This window comes from Pezoporus occidentalis, unplaced genomic scaffold, assembly GCF_034315485.1.
Source record: "Pezoporus occidentalis ecotype Australia unplaced genomic scaffold, CSIRO_AGI_Poc_V1 ctg146, whole genome shotgun sequence".
Classification (NCBI taxonomy): domain Eukaryota; kingdom Metazoa; phylum Chordata; class Aves; order Psittaciformes; family Psittacidae; genus Pezoporus; species Pezoporus occidentalis.
The window spans coordinates 101,638-122,685 of NW_026913274.1; the positions used below are offsets into that span (position 1 = coordinate 101,638).

Here is a 21,048-nt window from a genome sequence, read left to right on the forward strand (position 1 = left end):
GAGGTTTGGGGGGCTGGGGTGAGAGGGCAAATGGCAATGATTGTACATCTTTCTTGTGAGCACATCCTAGGGACAGAGCAGCTCATTCCTGTGTCTTCATTTCATCATTTTAGTTTCAAGAGGCTTGACATGCTCAGATGTTGTTGGTACATTTGCCTCTCCCCCTTTTCCTGTTATTTATGTGTAGCTGTATTTCGTATTATCAAAGGTATTTGGATGGACTCCAAAAAGAAGAAAACCTATGCCTTGTTCTGAGAGTTGGGATGTCAAAGTACTAAGGGATAAGCAGATAGGCAGACAGACAAGCTGTGCTGGCAATATCGTATTCCTTTCTCTTTACAGGTCAAATACCTACTGGTATATTGTATGTCTTTGTTGTGATATGCAGTATTGGCTGTTAATCATCTTTGTTTCTCCATGTCAAATCAGCAATGTTAATGGTGCTGTGCAGGTTTAAACATGTATGGCAAGGAACAGAATGTAAGTAGTGGGAAAATAGCTTAAATACTTTCTTTCTGAATGCTTTTAACGTTTGAGTCCATGAGTATAAGGCTCAAAGCATGTTGATAGTACTACAGTTACTCAAGAAATTATCTGCGTTTTGAACACCGCCTCTGCATTTTTATCTACCTCTTGAAGGACAAAGAGAAAGGGAGAGGTTAAAAAGCTTGAAACTGTTCCTGTGCATCAATTAATTAATAATCAGAGAAATATATGTTCTGGTCTGAAGATGGTTGGTAGGAGGACAGGATTTTGTGATAAATCTATTTTATGGGGGGGGGATGTTGTTTTTTTTTCTCTCTCCACCCCGGGATTATGTAAAAAGGCTGTTCTAATAAATGATTTATCAGAGCAGCAAAGAATGAAGAAATCTGCTAGGACTGCAGCTCTGGGTATCTGATCTTCCTGATTCTGCAAAGCGTATTTCAGGAAGCTACTGATGTTGGAGTCCATGACATCTCCTGGCTTGTCCTTTTCCTGCATGGCTGTGTAAATAATTAGTGAGCAGAAACTGGGGTAGCATCTTGGAGGGTGTTTTCACCCCATTTCTTCCACAGGAAGTCTTGGTCACGGAGCATGCAGGCCCTTCTCATGACATCAGCATGATCAACAATGGGTTTATAGAACCCAAGTAAAGTGTAACTAGGTAACTGATATTACTCAAGGGCTGTTTTTCTGTTTTTAATCAGCTGAGATGATAAAGGAAGGAATTAGCAATCTATCTCAGAGTGAATTTGAAGACTGTTTTGCAATTGTAAACTTTCCATTCACAGTAAGTAGTGTCCCTGCATGGCCATGAATTAGTTTGTGTGCTAAGTGCAGTCCTGAATGAGCACATCATTAAGTTCCCATGGATCCTTAATCGGTCTTTCTGAGTTTGCTGTTTCTTTTTGCATGCAGCAAGGAGAATTAGCGATTAATGTGAGAAACAGCCTTTTGATGATCTGCTACCAGGTTAGAATAACATGTTGCCTCTCTTCAGCAGAAGCTTTCCTCTGGATGAAGCCCAAAGATTGGTAACTACATTGAGCATTCCCTAAACCAAAAGTCAAGACACAGTGGATGGAAGGTCCAGATGCAAGCTTTTGATCCAGAGTCCTGAACTGAGGGGCAGATGGTCCTACAGCAGGTCCACTCATGTAGCTAGGCTGGTCTCAGGCAACGGAAAGGAAAAGAGGGTGCTCAAAGAAGCATTTTACTTGTTTTAAAACTCAGAAGAGTTTTTTGATTCATGTTCCAGATTCTTGCTGCATACATGTTCCAGATACTTGTTGCACATACTGCCACCTCAGAGAAGCACTTTGAAAGAGACTGCAATAGAAACAAATCAGTGCCTACTAGCTTTTTTTTCAGGCCAGAGATATATATTCTGATTCTGTCAGTGTATTTGCCTGACTGCTAAGAGGGATCTTTCTTGGCACTTCTTGTTCCTCCAGTTATCAAAGTCACTAAGGAGAAGGTCTTATTCTGAATTTTTCCCTCTTGTCATTCAACCCACGTTCATTTCACTAGAGGGAAATAACAGAAAAGCAGGGATCTTCCTGTCAGCCTGTGGAAGGCAAATTCCCGTGTGACAAAAGAGAAGAAATGTCATTCACAAGGGCTGGGTGCTAGCACAGAAGTCCATGACTCCTGCTTCCCTTGCATTCCAAGTGCTGCTACCCAGAACATAAGAGGGGACCTCAGACAGAATACCGAGATGGACTAAGCTCCAGAAAGTGCTGGAAATTGGTTAAACCTGAGGCTCCACTCCTTTCCTTCCCCAAAACATTTAAGTTAGTAATTAAATAATTAGTTATTAATATAATTAGTTACTAATATAACTGTCCCTTTAGTAGATGGCTTCCTTGCTTTTGTTGCTAACAAGTGAAATGTGAGATCTAGGAACATCAGGGAGGTATTTGCTGCCGAGAGAGCAATGAGAAGGTGTTCAAATCCAGGATTCTCCTCTGCTCACTCATTTCTTTTACTCCATGGTTTGGGTTTATTTTAGCTTTATCAAAGAATGGAGGTTTTCCTTTAATTGCCTTGCAAGATCTTTACTGTGCTGTGTTCTTTACATGATGTACTAGCTGCTGTCTTGCAATTTTCTAGTGCTGTAAAGAATTTCAGGATACAATCTGTGTGTAAGTAGCTCTATAATGTATGTGTGCATTGAAAGGTATTATATTGTAAGGTGATTTATGGGTACTGCAATACTCAATAAAGTAGTATGTCTGCAGACCTACGGCATAGCACTTCAGCTGTTTTCCAGTGTCTAATAGGGTTGTATGACTTTTTGGAATATTTAACTTCCCACTGATGTTTAACCACATCCAGGCAAGATCCACCTATCTAGTTCATCCATCCATCCATCCATCCATCCATCCATCCATCCATCCATCCATCCATCCATCCATCCATCCATTCATCCATCCATCCATCCATCCATCCATCCATCCATCCATCCATTCATCCACCTTTTTTTTTTTAATGTATGAACAGTCAGTAACTGGTAACTATGATAAACAACTATTATTAAATATTTTACATCTGTGGGATGAGATAATTGGAACCTTAGACTATTCAAAGAATTGGTTTAGAAATTTACTGAACCATTAAAGTTCATTTTAGAAATCTATGGAATATCAGAAAAACCTCAGTGTTCCATAAGAAAAAATCTATTATTAAGGATGTAAACTACATGACCTGGTAAACTTATCTAGTGCTTCATAAACCTAAGTAAAACTATGAAAATTTTGATATGAGATGATATGACAGAGAATTAAAAGGTGTACAATGAATCCAATCACTGTGGTTTCATGGAAAAGAACATCTATCAAATGAAACTGATTGCATGAAATTGCAAGTTTGGTTAATAAAGTAGGTTTTCTTGAGTATACTTAAACTTTTCTGTAGTATTTGAACCTTTCTTTATAGAAAATGAAAGCAGCCCACACCAAATTTCTTAAAAATTGGATCATAAAAAAAATTAAAATTGTGACTTACAATATTGACAAATTTCTAGTAGGCTCCTCCAGGGGCATGCCGAAAGCTCTTCACTATTCAGTGTCTCTAACATTACTCAGAATACATCAAAAGTAATTATAGGTAAAATTTGCCAATCATACAAAAATGGTAAAGAAGTAAATTATAACAGTAATAAGTCATGTTGACCTGGGTCACTGTGGAGGATGGATTCAACGTTCATTTTAATCCAACCAAGTGCAAAATAAAGTATGCACTGGAGAACTCAAGTGGGTCACTCATAAGGGGAAATCTTCGCTAGAAAACAGTGCTTCTAAGAAGAACATGGGTGTCATGATAACAGCCAAATGTGAGCTCTCAGGATTACGCTGAAATATTCAGCACAGCCTCGGGATGAAGGCAGTCTGTGGGGAATATTCTCTATAAGTAGGAAGGTGATGTTACCTCTGAGTATGGCTCAGGAAAAATCCTTAGTGGAATTCTGCATTTAGTTCTGGTGGTTTTAAGAATTATTTAGAGCTATAAGAATAATTCTAGATCTGAAAAAGTAATGAGTTTATTGATGAGAATGTTAAATAATCTTCTGACCATAGTCCATACGCCATAAATGATTTCTAATATAGCATGTTTTTTTTTTTTTAATATAGAAAAAATAAGGACTTGGTAATTTCATAAGCAGACATTTGACAAATTTAAAATGGAAATAAGACACTGAGTCTGCATTTTTTAAATAGTGAAGGTAATTAACTATTTTGGAACATCTTGTTTAGCAGTAGGGGTGGAGCACCTATCAAATGAAATCTTGATTAAGATATTTTCTAAAAGGGATGCTATGACTCAAGCAGAAGGTTTGAACCTGTCACATGAGCTGAGGTATCTGGCATATGTTATTTCAGAGTTCAGTCCAAAGGATCGGAATGATCCCTTCTGAACCTGCGTATCTGTCTGTCTATTGTTCATTTCACATTTCAGATATTTAGAAAATCAATTCTTGCCTACTAATGTGGCATGGACTCTAGTAACAGTCATGATAGAGGTGACAATTGATGTTAATGCCTTATAATAAATGGCCCCAAAGTGTGGGCTACAGACCACTGAGACAGCTGACTGGTACTCGTTCTTCATCTTGCTTCCAGCTGAGACAAACTGAACAGATGGGAAGGGGAGATTAAATGAAGAGTGAAAGTAGATGGCATGATTAACTTTCTCTAAAGGTCAGAACACCCAGTGCAGAAGGTAGCTTGATATACACTAGCATCTTCCTTATGTCACCTTCCCATCTTCCCATGCATCAAACTACTTCTATAGGTTAAGGCAGGGTGAGCTAGAATGTGCAGAGAAGTGGTCCCTGTTATTGTGCACTGTCAGTTGGAAGTTTTCCAGATAGAGCCTCAAACAAGCAGTATCTTCTCTGAAGAAGGTTGAAGGCTGTAAATGCTGACCCTGAATATGGTGGTTCAAGCCAAGAAGGACTTTTCTTCCTGTGAGTGTTGTCTTTTAAAATCTGTTTTGTTTTGGTTTGTTTTTGGGGGGGTGCAGGGGGTGGGGATTTGTTTTTTTTTTGTTGTTGTTTTGGTGGGTTTTGTTTGTTTGTTTGTTTTTACACAGAAATTACTGTCATGACTCACATTGAAAGTACAAGACTGAGATTCAAGACTAGACTAGAATTCTGACAGTTTAAATTACTGTATGGTAAGATCTAAGGTTTTGATTCACATGTACGTCTGGAACCAGGGCTCCTGATCAGTAACAGCTTTTTCTAAAAAGTCATAAAACCAGAAAAAGTCTGATACAGAAAACTACAACAGATTTCTCATACTAAGAATGGAGTTAACACTAAACCCTCATCTTTTTCCTTTAAACAGGCTTGTTTAAAAGATGAGCAACTACTTGTCTGATTCTGTGGACTGTGGCTCTACCTGTTCTGCTAAGTAGGAGCTGAAGTAAGTCATCCACTGAATAAATCTAATAAGTGAAGGACTCAGGTTTCAGCCATTCTTTGGAAACCCCACGAATCATATATTGGACCAACATATTGTGCTGTGGAGAAGCAGCATTGTGGTTCTTCTAAAGAAAGCATAATGTTCCAACATAGATGATGGCCATGGTCTTTCTTACAAGGAACAAACTAGTCAGTGAGGAATTACTTATAGATAAATGAACAGCATTTGGTCTTCTTTGAATGATGATTAGAACTGAAGCGATTTCCAACCTGCTTTCAGAAATGGAAGGAGCTCTTCTTAATTTGCTTTCTGAGCCTTCCTTGTAAATATTTGGCATCATCATGTGTCAATCTAAGGTTTGTGGGGAAAGTACATGGTTGGAAAAAGCAGATGAGCTTTTGATGAGACAAGTCCATATCTTTTCCAGTGTAAATCCAGAAGCAAAGTTTGAGCTTAGTGTGCTTTTTACACAAGTTAGGAGTGGGATTTAAGCAAGTGCTCTGTTAAGGATGCACTGCCAAATCAAGATGAGGATAATTTTTTCATTGTTTTTGTTGAGCTTTATAATATAAACAAAATGAAAATAACTACTGAAGCTTCCACCAGCCATGTCACAATCCATTTCTTATCTTAATGTTTTTGCTCCCAGGTTCCTTCTTGGATAACACTCCTTGTTATTTGTGGCTTCTTGAAAGGAGCCATGTATGAATGATTCAACTACAGAAATGACTGGTCATCCTTCTTGGTCTATAAGAGACGAGCATCATAAAAGGTGACCTTCTTTTTCATAACATTTTATAGTGGGAAAGCAAATTCCTCTCTTGGCTGATTAAGGAATAAACAAACAAAGCAGCCATACCCCCCACCCCCCGGAAGCTGGACCCCCTGCCCAATGACCTGTCTGAACTCTTGATCCACACTTGGGTGGGAGGAAGGAAAATTAACTTCTGGTTTAGTTGCTGAAATAGAGCGGAGTAGAAGTATTGCTGGAAAAAACATTTATGAAAATGCCTCTGATTAGAAAAACTGAAGACCTGAGAAAGGCAGGAAGAGGGTTCTTCATTTGAAGAGATGGGGTGAAAATATGAGTTGCCCCCCCAAAAGTGGCTCCTGCATTGATTCCTAAGATCAACTAGCAAAAATTCTTTTCTCATAAGCATTTTCAGAAGTCCAATAGCATAATAATCTTCCTAGACCCTGTTCAGCCATGCCAGGAGATCCACAATGACCAAGGTAAATACTTTAGAATTTCTGGAAAACCTTCTAGACAAGGATTTTAAAGGGTCATTAGAGATCTGTCTTTATAAGAATCTTATAATTTCACCTTTGAATTGTCAGAACTCAACCAGATTTGCAGGTCATGTTGCCAAAAAGGGAGGAAACTTGTTGCCTGTGAAAGAGCTGATGACAGCAGCAGCTCTTGTATGTTAGGTGCACTGCCTGCCTTTTATAATAATGAGCATGTCTGGCTAAATATTTGGGCACTGGAGGTCAGCTGGTGAAAGGGTCATAGTCCCACTGTCTCTAGGTTTTCCGTGGCTTACATTGCTGAGGATGTCATTAGAGATGTATGCTGGCCTACAAGGAAGACCGACAGCATCCTGAGCTCTATTAACAAAAGAACAGCCAATTAGTGAAGTGACTACTGTTTTCTACTCATCACTCATTAGATCACACCTGGACGTCTAGTTTTGTATACCCCTTCTCACCAGCACAGAAAAGCCAGTGACAAAGCAGAGTGAGTTCATCACAGAGCCATCAGGATGGACAAGGAACACTGTGAGAGTAAGGAGACTGAGACAGCCTCTTCACACCAGGGGAAGTTCAGATCAGACACTAAGGAAAAGGTTCTTCACTGAGAGGGTGGTCAGTCCATGGAACAAACTCCCTAGGGAAGTGGTCATGGCACCAAGCCTATCAGAGTTCAAGTAGCATCTGGGTTAGCATCATGTGAATTAGTTTTAGGTAGTACTGTGAGGAGCAGCGAGTTGGATTTGATTCCAACTCAAGATATTCTATGATTCACAAATTGAAGAAAGAGAGATTGGACATAAGGAAAAGCTTTTCCACCTTGAAGGCTAGCAAGCATTGAAGCAGGTTGCCCAAATTCAAACTACTTGCTCAGTGGCTCTCATTGTTTTTAATAACTTGAAGACACATTGGTACTGCAGAAATATATATAGTACTTATATAATGTACACACCTATACATATGTGATATTTTACAGATCAAGACTGGGGAGAGTGGGGATGATTTAAATTTAGTTGGGGATTTGAAACAGATGAAAGCATATATGGTTAAGAAAGGCATATGTATTTTTATGGGGATCTGCAAGTTGTCACCCTGTTTACAACCTTTGAAGATATCAATATATTCTATCTGAAGACGTTAATCTCATCTAGGGACTGGTTTTTATGCTGGTGTGCTTACTTGAAAAGGGAAAATATCACATGCACCGGTACATTAAAACAATGCTAAGGTTGCAAATTGAAGCACTAGAGTTAGAAATTCAAGGAATTATGTTACCTATAAAATTTTAATTCTGTATTGTTTTGTATATGCATTAAGGCGCTGCTTCTAACTACACATTTCTGTATTTTTCTTCTTCATGGCATCCTTGTTTTAATTACTGTAGAGAATGAATAACATAACAGGGTGAGGAAAATGGCAATGCATCAGACTCATTATTCCATGTGTTGGAATGTAGACAGTAAATAAGGCAGGGAAAGGATGGTTTTGTAGTTGTACAACCAAAAGCTGCCTTGGAGAACTGGAATTGATCCCTATTTCTGCCATGACAATCCCAGTTTTGCTGGGTATATCATATATCACAGAATTCCTTTGATAAGATCTAGGCTTCTTTTATACTAGTAAATAAAATAGTGCAGCCTCTGAGTGCAAATCGTACATTATGGCTCGAATCTACATGACTAAACCCTCTTATCCCTCAAAAGAGTGGCCTTACCTATATTGCTGTATAAGGACAGTCCCAGCCCTTGCCACTGCTGAGCCATGCCCAACTAATGTCCAGCCATGAGTTAATTGCCATGACCCAAATAGAGCCAGTGGCGCATGATGTTAAAAAGATACGGGTAGTTATGGCACAGTGTTTGAGCAGATGTGTAACACCTCTTTAGTTTGCCAGAGATGAAGCTTTAGTGTGTGTTCCTCTTGGTGCTCAGTGAACTATCTGAGGTTTCACAGATGGAAAAGTTGCTGCCCAAACCTGCATCTGGAGTGAACATAAACATATCATGCCCTGTGTTGTGCTGAATACTTTGAGAAAACAAGCAAACAGACCGATCAGGCTCATGCATCTCAGATTAGTCACTCAAAATTACTAAATAGTTTTAAATATCTTTCTATGCCTCATCACCCCCTTGGTGAAATGAAGACACGATGAGCACTGTGAAAATGCTGTTACTTGACTCTCTGAGCCTCTTAAATGCTCTGCTGGGAAGGACGTTAAGAAAACAGATGAGGAAATAATAATAAATTCATATTCATAGCAGGGTTTGAATATTGTGCAGGAAGGAGGGCCTGGGGCCAAGCACAGAGCTCTCAGATCTGTTGAACAGCTTCTCAGTTACTAGTTAGCTGACAGACTTCAAAATGCTGAAGAGCAGCCCCGTGCAGTGAATGAGGTAGGATAGATAGATATAAAGAAGTTGAAGACAGGTATACGGGGAGAGGGATGGATGCGTGGATGGATTTATAGAGACTCATCCATTCTACAGCTTGAATTCACCTTTCTTCAGAGAGATCTTGGGGGAAAGAAAATAAAAACCAGATGCAATGGCTAACCAAAATTCTGTGGAGGGTCTGCAGTCTCACAAAAGCGGGATGTGGTAAGTCTGCACTCTGGGGATCAATCACCTTGGCACTACTCATTATTTCTGACTTCTGAACCAAAACTTCTGGCCTGAATGAAAGTAGCACTGGAGACCCTTCTCTGTCACTTTTACACACACGTGTGTTCATGTTTGAAACAATCATAGCCTTGGAACACATATAGGACCAGATGTATACGACTTGGGTTCATATACCCTATCTAACATCAAAGGGTTTTTAGCAGATAGCAGCAGATAGCAGACTGTGTAGGCACACGAGGGATCAGTCAGGTTCTTTTCCCAGGTCCCAGTGCCGATGGAGTGATTTGAAGCCCAGAGCATTAAGGTTTAACCTCTTTAAAAAATCTTTTCATTTTATCTTATTTTTCCCTCCTTTCTTTCTTCTGGCATTAACTCTTAACATCAGTCATTTCTATTAGTCGCATAAATGACCATTCCTCCTTTTGAAGGGTCTTAAATGAGTGGCCACGAAGACCCTACAGTAATGAGCTCCTCCATCTAATTACCCCATAAGTAAAAACATTTATAATGATTTTGTAACTGTGCATGTGAGTAGGTATGCAAAAACATATCCGTAACTTGAAAATATTCTGATGGACTCTGTCTATCACTTGTGTGGAGAGAAGATGGATAGAACCGTGGTAGACACATGGACAGACAGAAAATAGAAGACAGATTCTGAAAACATATTCTTGTCTAATAAATTGTTAAGCTACAAAAGAAAGCAAAAGTCCCTGTGTACAATGTATAGATTTTCTTTACTGTGAGTTGTTGGGGAAAGACAGAGCTGTCCCTTTAATGGGAGAGCTGCAAACAGCTGTTCCTTATGCATACATGCTTGCTTGGTCTGAAAGTTTTGGTAAGTCAGTGCATAACTGACAGTTAGATTTATCTCCCCAATAAGCAGTCAACATTATAATAAAGGAAAAACGCTTTCAGTGCACCTTTGAGAGTGCATCAGAAATTAATCTAAACATCAAATTAATTATAGTTTGTAAATGAATAGTGGCTCACAGCCCTAATACTTCTCCTTCTCCTCCTCCTCCCTCTAAAGCCTCCCCCAACAAACTGCAGTGGCTGGCTGTGCTGTGCAGTGAGTTTGATGAACAGCTCCTTCTCTTTCTTACTCACACTACTGTTCCCTTATCAGATGGAGCAGAGTCCTATCCTTACTCTGCAGAGCTGAAGTCTCAGAGTGTGGCTGCTTTGGAGTGTGACAGAGGGCAGCTAGCAAATAATAAACTATGGTTCCTCCTTCCCTTTTCCTATGGGAGCATTAAGCACCCCTCTAATGCTTCCTATAGAAGCATTAAGCACCTGCTTCCGTTACCTTACTTTCCAACTAAGCTGGACACCTCATTAACATCTTGGCTGTCTGTCTATGCCGGGTACTTCCGAGTGGAGAGGACCACAAGTGCTGGTCTGAACAGAAACATCCAGGTGGGCAGGCATTCCTAATGCACCTGGAAAATTGTTCCCATATTGCCTAAACTCAAGCACTCAAATTAGTGGCTTCTTCTATTACATCCTGAGTTTTGGTCCCTAGCCTGTAGCTATAAGGGGATGACAATCTGACATTCTTCAGGCACCTGAAACAAAATACGTTGCCACCAGATCAAGCAAAGTAAAGGATATAGGCTATTTTGGTGGGCTACAGGGAGAAACGAGTAAGAAGAAGAAAAAAACTACAATTTAATCGTAGTACTGGTAACAGCCACCATCCTACTGTCTCCCAGGTGTTTCCTCATAATTCATCTATCTGATGTGGATCTTCCTATTTTACAAAAGAAGACTCAGAAAAGAAACCCCCAAAACCTTTGAGACGATAAATAACTCTTTTCATCCATGGATCCTAAAGCTCCGTGAAAAGGAGTCAAGAGTCCTGATACAAGAACCCAACAGCTAGGCTGACCCACGGTTGCCCACATGAGGCCGCTATTTCTTACCCTTATACCACCTTAATCCTGGACCTGCTCATTTCCCTGGATGAATTTAAGGAGAGTTTGTGGTTTTATTATTAAATGAGAAACTGCTGGCTTTGGCAGGGCATGTTGGAGGAACATTGTGAGCAGGTGCTGAACAATATTTTTCTGATGTACCTCAGGGTCCGTTGTTCCACTCCTGTGTCTTATGGAGTGCTGCCAATGCACTTTAGACCTCAACTGCAATGCCCCTGTTCCCAGGTCCTGCATAGCTTTGACAGTGTCCTGGTCCCTTGACGTTCCTTTCTTCTTCCTGTTTCAGCTTCCAGGCTGAAACTCTGTAGACCATCATGACCTGCCTGCTGGCTTGCATCTCCCGCTCCACCTTTCTGCCACCACACTGCAGTCTTGAGCTGTCAGTATGTTTTTAACAACATGATACAAGCTCTACCCATGCCTCAGCCATTCTCCTGAGCTTCACACCCTCCTGCGTCCAGTCATCATTTCTCACTGCATTTCTCACCTTTAATCTCTCCCCTTTGGCTCTCCTGTTTCTTTTCATAAGCTAAGAGCCAGAAGAATTTTAGTGGGGGAATTAAAATATGTAGCAACTAACGTAATTTACTACTATCCATCAATTATTGTTATTTCCTCTCTTTTGGAGTCTTCAGAGAAGACTGGGTGTTTTGTCAAAAGGGGTGGCCCACTAGCAGCTTTCAAGTGACTCCATGCAGGCATCTGCAATGAAACTCGATGTCCATATTGTACCAGGAGCCAAACAATATATTTCCTTTAGGCCATATAAATCTATTGTCCTAAGAAACCCCCACAGTTTGTAGTCAAAGCTAGAATACTCTGTGCTACTTTTAATGTGGGGCACTTCAAAAAGGAGTGGGACATCCCTCTGCAGTGTGAAAGTGCATTTGGAATTCATAGAAAAGGAGAACATACAGCAGTTGTGGTTGCTCACACCTGAGCTGTCAGACCATGAGTTGAAGTAGAGAGAAACCAGCTCTGTGGTGGTGTTTCTGTGGGCATAAAGGAGGTTCTTCACAGCCTCCCCATGGGGAGAAGCTGAAGTCGCCACACCAGCGGGTATTGGGAACAGGCACGTGCCAAGGAAGCACATGTGGGGACAAGGTAAGGGTATGGTGCAGAACTGTCCTGACAGTGTCTGCTGCTTGATGGCATGCAAGGAGCCAGCAGATCCAGGTGCTCACTGCTATCAGAAAGTGGAGGAATGAATTTCCAAGTGCACCAGTAAAGGAATTTCACCAGCTTTAATTTATCTACATCCTGTTTGACACCTTGGGGTAACCAGTTGGCCTCAGCTGCTCCATCCATAGCCTCGTTTTTCTAATTTCTGTCATGTCTTCCTAATTAATATTGCCCAAACCTACGCTTTTCTCTCTCTTCTCTGTTAAAACATTTTCCTAGAACACATCTGTCTCTGTATTTCACTAGTTTAATGTCTTCAAATGTCTTCTTAATATGTGTCTTGTGTGACAACAGGGAGTGCTCCTGAAATTAAGACTGTATTGTAGCATCACTCTAACACAGGTAGAGTTAGCCATGACTGGCTCGCATGAAGAGCATTCCTCTCACATTGACTACTTGCTTTAGCAGACTTAACAGTGTCATTTTCCTGGAATATTGTGTTGTTTTTTGTTTTGTTTTGTTTTTTTTTGCCTTGTACACAAATTGGTCACATTTATATTATTTACATAACTGGGAGGGGATTTGTCACCAGAGCCATTGAGACCAGCACATACGTATATTTCACATCCTCTGATATTTAGCATACCTACGCACAGAATAACTTACATACGTGCAATTGGAAAGTGAGAGACCCAGTGCAGTCTCTGCCTTGCACAGAGACCAGCTCCAGGGTCCTGCAGAAGTTGATGCTCAGGCTGTGGCACACTAAGCCTGTGTGCAAGACCTCCTAAACCAGCATCCTGTGAGAATGGGAGTCACTGTCTTCAAGGAGTCTTTAAGTCTAATTTTTCCCTGAGTGAGACAGTGATTCCTTTCTGTGGGCCTCCCATTTCACTGGGAATGATCAGCATCGCCCAGTGGAAGAAACATGCTGGCTTGCCCTGGTTTCAGCTGGGATAGAGGTTACAGGTATCAGCTGGGCACTGAGTGAAGGACTAGTGAAAAAGGAGAGAGAAGGGCAGAAGAGTGAATAGCTGTGAAGGAGAATTTACTGAGTCTGAATATGAGAGGGTGTATAAGGCAGTGCCTGAGGACAAACGCAAGGAGATGCCGATATAGTTGGTGTGATGGAAGCTCAGGACATGGAGATAGACAGGGTACTAGTGAGTGTGAAGGAGTGTGATCTGCACTTGGCCATGTTACAGCTGTGTCAGGATAGGGAGGGATATAAAAGGCAAAGGTTTAAATATTGTAAAAGAAAATGAAGAATTCAGATCTAGCCTGGATGTGTGCAGCAGAAGAAAAGTTGAAGGCAAAGAAGCTTTAAATGACTTTTTTAACTCAAGAAGTCAGGGTTGTTTCTAAGCCAGTCTTACATACTAGAGCAAGCTGTGTTGCTATGAAAAACAATAGACATATTTTAAGCACTTTCACATTTATACATGTGACTAGTGTTTGCTGTAGCTTGCATTCCTTACTACTCCTTCTCAGCCAGGAGGCAGCAGCCTCTGAATTGGAAAAGTCAGAGGCTTCATGACCACAGTCTGGTTTCTTCAGCATGTTCACATGCTAGGTTCTCTGCAGGATCATGGACTTCAGAAACCAGGACAAAGGCCTGTGCCTGAGTTTGCTTCCTTCCTAAGACGCTGGTGTCTGCTCCTACACTATCCTGACAGTAGTGGTCAAAGGAGATCATTCTGAGCTGGAAATGCAGGAGAGAATTGAGAACCAAGCAGAAAGGAATAAAAGTCCTTTTTTGAGATGCTGCTGTACTGACTCACTCCATTTGGACCAGCTGCTTACAGCAATCCAACAGTGAGACATGAGCAGCAAATGAAATACTTTCTGTTCCCATGGAAAAAACATGGTGACATTTTTATTCATAGAATTTTTAAAGTTTGTCTAAAGCAGGACTTCTTGACAATTTCTCAACAACCTGGGGCTAGATTCTGTTATGGCAATTTACTTGGGATCTGCATAGCAGATACATTTTAAAAGGTCATATAATGGTGGAATATCTTTCTGGGGCCAGACAGAATTGTCCCCCCAGGCTACCAGTTGGAGAGCTGTAGCTGGGTTAAAAAAAAAGTGAAACAGAATGCAAATGCTATGTCTTTACATGTTGAGTTTTGGGAAATGTTTAAGCAGAAAAGGAAAGAGTTTTCTTACTTTCAAAGTTAATAAAACCATTTCAAAATTAATAAAATGCCTTTAAGAAAAGGTAATTTTATTTTTTTAATTGTCTTTCTGAACAAAAAATTATAATAATTGGCATTTTCAATGGACTTAGCAAAACAAAGGGAAGGCCTGATTTTCTGTAATACATGTTTTTGCATTGCTTTAAAGTTGATGGTCAGCTGGGTGCAAGGGTTTGAAGAGCAGCATGACATGCTACCTGTACTTCTGCTGTTTTTGTCCTTCTGGAGGTGGTGCACGTGGCAGCATTGTCAAAATGTTTGTCTGAGACCAGCAGTCACAGCAGGCACTACGGGAAAGTAAGCTAAAGCCAGAGAAAACTGGGGCTTAATCCCTGGGACCCCAGAATGACTGTACTTGGATATTCGTGTCTCTAAAGCTAACACAGGGTGACGAAGATCTACCAGCAACCTTTAATTCCTGCTTTTTCTTGCCTATGCAGTTGAGTCAACACATCCAAAGAGCCCCTTCCCTCTTTTGGGCTGGAATATCTCACCATTAGTTTTTGAGTTTATTTCATCAAGCAAACTGTTTAGTTTCTTCCAGCAAGACTCGATGTTAAGAGAAATTTCTGATAAGATCCCTTAATTCCTGCTCAGCTATCAATCACAATCTTCAAGTACCCTGAAAACAGCCATAAAAAAAAAAAAAAAACACAACAAGCTGGATATGTATTGCAAGAATATGTGTTGCTATCCTTGTGAATCCTTGTAGCCAGAAAGCCTTGAGCTAAGAGGAGGTAAGGGGAATACCTGTCCAGAAGATACTACCCCTTACTGGACTTGACTCTTAGCTCATGACTCTATTTACCTGTGGTCTTCCCATTTGTCAAAATGTGGAGAACCAGGCTCAGTAGCCACAGAATCACAGAATAGCCCCGTAAACATTTATGATAGGAATGGCAATTTCATTGCCAAAGGTCCAACTAGTGGATATCCTAGGAGCATTACCTCTCAGTGTCACATAGAGCTTTGCTGGTCTGCTTATGTTATTACAAGCTTTCATGTGGTTAAAGCTCTGAAAAGCAGGTGGGCTCTGGAGTGAATGGAGTTAATGATGTCTCACTTGAATTTCCCAACTGCATCTTCACACCAAACTCTTTGTCCTCCATTCTCTAGTGCATGAAAGTGCAGCAACCCCATGACTACTGGTGGAGAATCCTGTGTCACCTCACATCAGGGGACAGAGGTTTTTCAATCAAAGGGAGAAATAGCCTACCCAGACCCTTCGTGGATGGGCAGGAGGAACTGTGGATGGAGAAGGGGCATGAAACAGTTGGAAGCACTGTCTGACATGCACCATAGCTAGCAAAGCATGAGGTAAGAGTTCTGGGGAGTGAGCTGTTCAGGAGGGGAAAGGGGAAGGCAGCATGGAAGGGAAGCGTAGTGTGGAGACTGAGAGTGGCTTTAAAATCAAATGAAACTCCAGTGGGTCTGAACTCTGGAAGTTTGTCTGAGAGACAGAGTCCCAGTTAGCTGCAAGTAACAGGAAAAGAAAAGCAATAGTTTGTCTGGTTGCACTTCTCAGGGAAGGTCTGCAAAGAGATGGCAGAGAACCAGGAACTGCATATCCCAGTAGAGGGCACATGGATGGGGGAGATCCACTGTCCACTAGGTGGAATGGGATCCAGTGCAGCAGGGTCCCCATGCTGCCATACTGCCATAGGGGACCCTTCGCAGCAACACCTTCGTAGACAGCAGGATCCTACTGAGACACCATGGACACATCACCACATGGCTGCTGGCTGGCTGAGCCCTCCTATTGCTCACATCCCTAGGAGCATCCCTAGCTGGTGGCTCACAGATGGCTCTTCCCTTCTCCAGCTGGTAGGGTTAAGTCAGCAGCAAGGCCAGAGATGTGTGAGCATGGTGCAGCTTTCACACCCAGCCTCTTAGCATGGTCTATCAGCTGAGGCACAGGGTTAGCTCAGTTTGTCTGTATCTGCTGTGGTGCTGCCTGGGGTCCAGTGGCCTCAGGCCATGTCTACCTGCAGTCCATCAAGCAGCCATCCCCCCAGAAAACTAGGCTTTCAGCTGATGTTCAGCCCTTGTCCCCTTGCAGTCTAATGGAAGCTGCAATCACAGCTCTGCATTCCCTTCAACCCCATGGCCTGTTTTTCATTTTGCTTAGGTATAGAAATTCCCCTTCTGCCACATGCTCCCACTGCTGGCCCTGTCAGCACTTCACTTACCCCTCCATCCCCCTCCATTTTGCTCCATACACTTTAGTCTTTTCTACAACCTCCCCACCTCCGCTTCCAAGGGGGTACATTTTCCACCACACCACCACCAGCCTCAACACCTTGCTGCTGGTGAGATGCCAATCCTTCACTTCTAAGCAGTGCATACAACTCTGAGCATGAGACAATTAGGAGAGAAAGAGGGAAGGGGGAAAGTATTGACAGGAGTAAATTGAGAGAAATCATAAAGCTTAAGCAGAAAGAAAGCAGTTTGAAAGGTAAAGTATTTAGAGAAAGCCCCTTCCTGGATGAATCTAATTGTTTTGTTATCTTTACCCACCAAAGCATTTACTTTGGTTTGTCGCCCGATCCACAAACACTTTCGAGGAGATGACATTACCGAAAGGCAGGAACATCTGCATCAGCTCAGCATCCCCAAACTCCTGGGGCAGATGGTAGATAAACAGGTTACAGCCCTCTGGTCCTGTCAAGAGAAAAAGAAGACACATGAATGAAGAGAAACAGGATATGAAAAAGTACATGGTGATTTATGTTGTCATCCCCTCTCTCTGATGGATAAAGGGTCACCTCTAGGAAGCAGTGTGTAGGCTCCCAGAAGAATGGACAAAGCAGAAGACCAGCGGCTCAGAAAGTCACCCAGAGGCTATGCTAACTTCATTAACCTTCCCAGGACAGACACCAGGATAAAACCCAGAGACAGAGGAATGCAGCAGCGCATGTGGCCATGGAAAGACAGAATGGAGGAGCAAGAACTAAAAGAATTCAAAAATGCCATAAACAGTTTTTTTTTGCTCCTCACAATCTCATTTAACCCATACAGTTTTGGGTGACCCACACTAACCTTTGCCTCTTCTCAGTGTCTGCATGCAGAACTTTCATTATCTTTCTTGTATCTGTGTAAGAACTGTGTAAACAAGTAGACAGATATGCACAAACCCACAGGCTTATTTTGTTCTGTAGAATTTTACATTCAACCCCCCAGCTTGACCAAGCCTGAAGACTCACCAAATCTGCACAGTTCGAGCATGTCTCCCATTCTAGAGGGTCTCAAAGACATTACAAATCTTAATTACTGGACAAGAGGACTTGCCTTTTTTGCCTCAATGCTATCACATATACTCTTACAGACTTCAGAGCGTTCATGGAAAAATATCCTGAGAGGACTCTTTAGCTGGAATATTCAGTTATGTTAAAATATAGACCTTCAGAAAATATTTGGTGGAAATTGTATTTTGGGGCAAAAAAAGGGAAAACCTGCCTCTGGTCAAATAACCAAGGATGAAGCTTTTCAGTGGGACTTTTATTTTTAAGCAAGTTGTACTTGGGGAAAAGTCAAAAGGAATAGGAGTGTCCAAGTGGTTTTGTTGGCAAAAATAAACATTTAAACCCCTTGCAATGTCCACTAGCAGAAAACTGTATAGTTTGAGGAGGCAAGGATTGGTTTCTTTCATGGTCTTATTTTCAGTGGTACTTCCAGCTGCTGCCCAGCTCCGCGCTGACCTAAACAGGCAACTCCATCTCTGCTTTGCTCAGGGGGTTAAGATGAAGGGAATAAGGTATGTGCTCATTGATGCAAAGATGATAGGACAGAGGGAAGGAGGATTTCCTCCTTACCCCAGCCCTTGTGCCTACAACCCTGTGACCTGACTCATCCAGCTTTCCCCCATTTACCTCTGGGACACAGTGTGGGGAAGGAAAAGGTTTTTTAATACTGTTGTTTTCTTCATCAGGGCACAATTACAGTGTCATAACACAGCAAATTACAACTTTGCTTTTCCTGTTAGGGAGAGGAGTTCGCCTAGATGCTCCCACCTTTTATTAGCCATTACTCATCCCCCCGGCTGGCAGGAGAAGTACAGCGAAGTCAGGATTCTGGCAGATGCCCATTTAAAGCTCATTAAAATTCCTGGGCCTCAGCGTGATTGAAGTCACAGGCTTTCCACATTTCCTTTTGGATTAATGGAAAATGAAGCCCTAATGAATATTTGCTAAGCACAATTTTCCCCACTAATTTGCTAAAAGGACTGTCACGAAGGAACAGCTGATCCTTTGCATCTTGTGCATTTCCTAGAGGTCGTGAGGATGGTAACAGGGTTTCTTCCAAATGGGGGGGATAGCGGGATAATTAACTAATTAGGCACCCGGTCATCTGCTTAGCTAAATTACATTTGAACCTCAGTGGCCCACAATCAGGCTCCCCTATTTCATGCCAAGTTTTTCCATCCTCCTCCTCCTCCTGTCCGCCTCTTCTTTAGCCTCCTCACAGAGCAACTATCCCTTCTCCAGTCCTTGCTGCAGTTTATTTCCACAAAATGTGGAGTTATTGGCATGGTAAACTAGATCTGAAACAGTCTGAAAGTGTTAAACAAACACCGACCCCCTTAGGTGTCTGTTAGAGTTGACAAAATTCTGCCCAGGAGAAGACCACAGGCCAGAATAGCAGGCAAAAATTCATTCCTTCATCTGAACACGCCCCAGAGCACTTCTGCTGTGGGATTTGAGATGCACATTATAATAGAATGGGTAAAATCTTGGCTTTGTTGTAATTAGTGGCAAAATTCCCACCGACATCACCAGAGCCAGCAGTTTGCTCTGTAAAACTGGCAAATTCTTTCAAAAATACCAGCTGCATTTCCTGGGGTCTTGGATGTGTTGTGCATGAGCAGGGATTCTGCCTGTGTGTGCTGAGAACCACCTACTAAGGCATAAGGCAGACCAGGAGGCACACAATTTCATCTACACCAGGTTTAAAGATCGGTCTCAAGGAGAGAACAACCCTTAGTTCACCTTGAAATCAGCCTTGTTTCGCGCTCCTTGGAGACCAAGAGGAAGAGACCAGGGAAGATGTGGAAAGGCAGAGACCACCCTCAAAGCCCACTTCAGCTCTGAAATGTGTCTGGGAAAGCCATACTGCTGCTTCCCATATCAACTCAGACATTCAAGGCCAGACTTGCTCTGTTCCCAGCTACAGAGGGTTTTCAGTGATTTCCAATGCTGAAAACTCCATCTGCTACTAAGAAACAATATGGGTTACTTTGGTTTGTTTTACCATCCTCACATATGAAAATTCTGCCATTAGAATTTAACAGGCAATTTCTCGTTAAATCTATTCATCCATAACTTACCTATCACAGTTAGACTCCTTGATAAAGAATGCACAAAACAAGATCTCTCTGCCTCAGCTCTTCTACCTTGTGTTTAGTTTTTTTTTTTTGACTAAGTCAAGTTAACCTGGGCATTCTGTGGAAGACTATATGCTTATATGTATGACAAACTCTTCATATATATTTTTAAGAATTTAAAGGCATGAGTTGTTCATTTCAGAATGCTATGAAGACCTAACTTAGCTCTCAGCATATATATGCAATGAGCTTTAAAGGACTCTGTTAGGGTCACTGAGGCAAGAGGAAGATCACAGCTGGTGTGGCAAAACCTCAGTGACAGAGTCCAACTATCTTGTTGGAGAGAAAGGTATGCTGATTTCAAGGCCAGCTTGGATGGGGCTTTGAGCAACCTCGTCTAGTGAAAGGTGTCTCTGTTCATGGCATGTGGGTTGGAAGCAGATGATGCTTGAGGTCCCTTCCAACCCAAACCATTCTATAATGCTTCTGTACTTATCAGAGATTGGAATACTTGGCAGTTCAGTGCTGAATACAGTACTAAAATTATTTACACATACTTTGGTTTTCAGAAGGGATGTAAGTCAGCTCTAAATCTAACCCTCATGACACATCATGAGAAGAGTATCAAGGTCCATTTCTACTCTGACACCTGCAACAGCTCTTATTTTTATGGCTTTAACTTATAGATATTTCTGTTCATTAATACACGAGAAGCACAGGTAGACCTGATTCAGACAAAAATGAAAGAAAAGGTTTAAGGAATACACAGTTTATGAATAGTCTGTAAATTACAGGCAGACCATACTGGCCATGCTCTTCATGCTCATTGTTAGTTTGTGGGGGGTATATGGTGTACAGCCACAAACCCAACCTATCCCTGCATGTCCACTGTCGACATGAGTAAACTTCATACGCATACCTGTGCTAACATCAGCTATCTATTACTGCATCCTCAAGACCAAGAATCAGTGTTATAAGGAAAGATTATGACTAGTCTTCCAACAGTAATAAAAAATGGGTTGTCCCATAAGGTTGCATGAAGTTAGTCTGCAGTCCTTTGGTCAGCTGCACACCTCACCTCTACAACAAATACTCAGACGCTGGAATTTCATTGCCTGTTCTGCATCTGCTTGCTGTTCAGTCCCAGCATGTTTGAGCACAGAGCATACGGGAGTCACAAGCCTGCAA

The 21,048-nt window shown here is 41.7% G+C and overlaps 1 protein-coding gene across 21 annotated transcripts in view; it reads right to left on the reverse strand.

The window, feature by feature from the left end:
- The window catches only part of CELF4 (CUGBP Elav-like family member 4), a 749,745-nt gene that overhangs the window by 71,608 nt on the left and 657,089 nt on the right, over positions 1-21,048 (reverse strand). For 15 of the 21 annotated variants that reach the window (XR_009963147.1, XM_062610323.1, XM_062610325.1 and 12 more), the window contains one exon: positions 17,058-17,201. Coding sequence is in view for 20 of the 21 variants with exons in the window: in XM_062610323.1 (XP_062466307.1) it covers positions 17,058-17,201 (144 nt within the window). In the remaining variant the exon portion in view is untranslated. The remainder of the gene's footprint in view (positions 1-17,057; positions 17,202-21,048) is intronic. The other 6 variants (XM_062610329.1, XM_062610337.1, XM_062610341.1 and 3 more) reach the window with 1 other exon arrangement.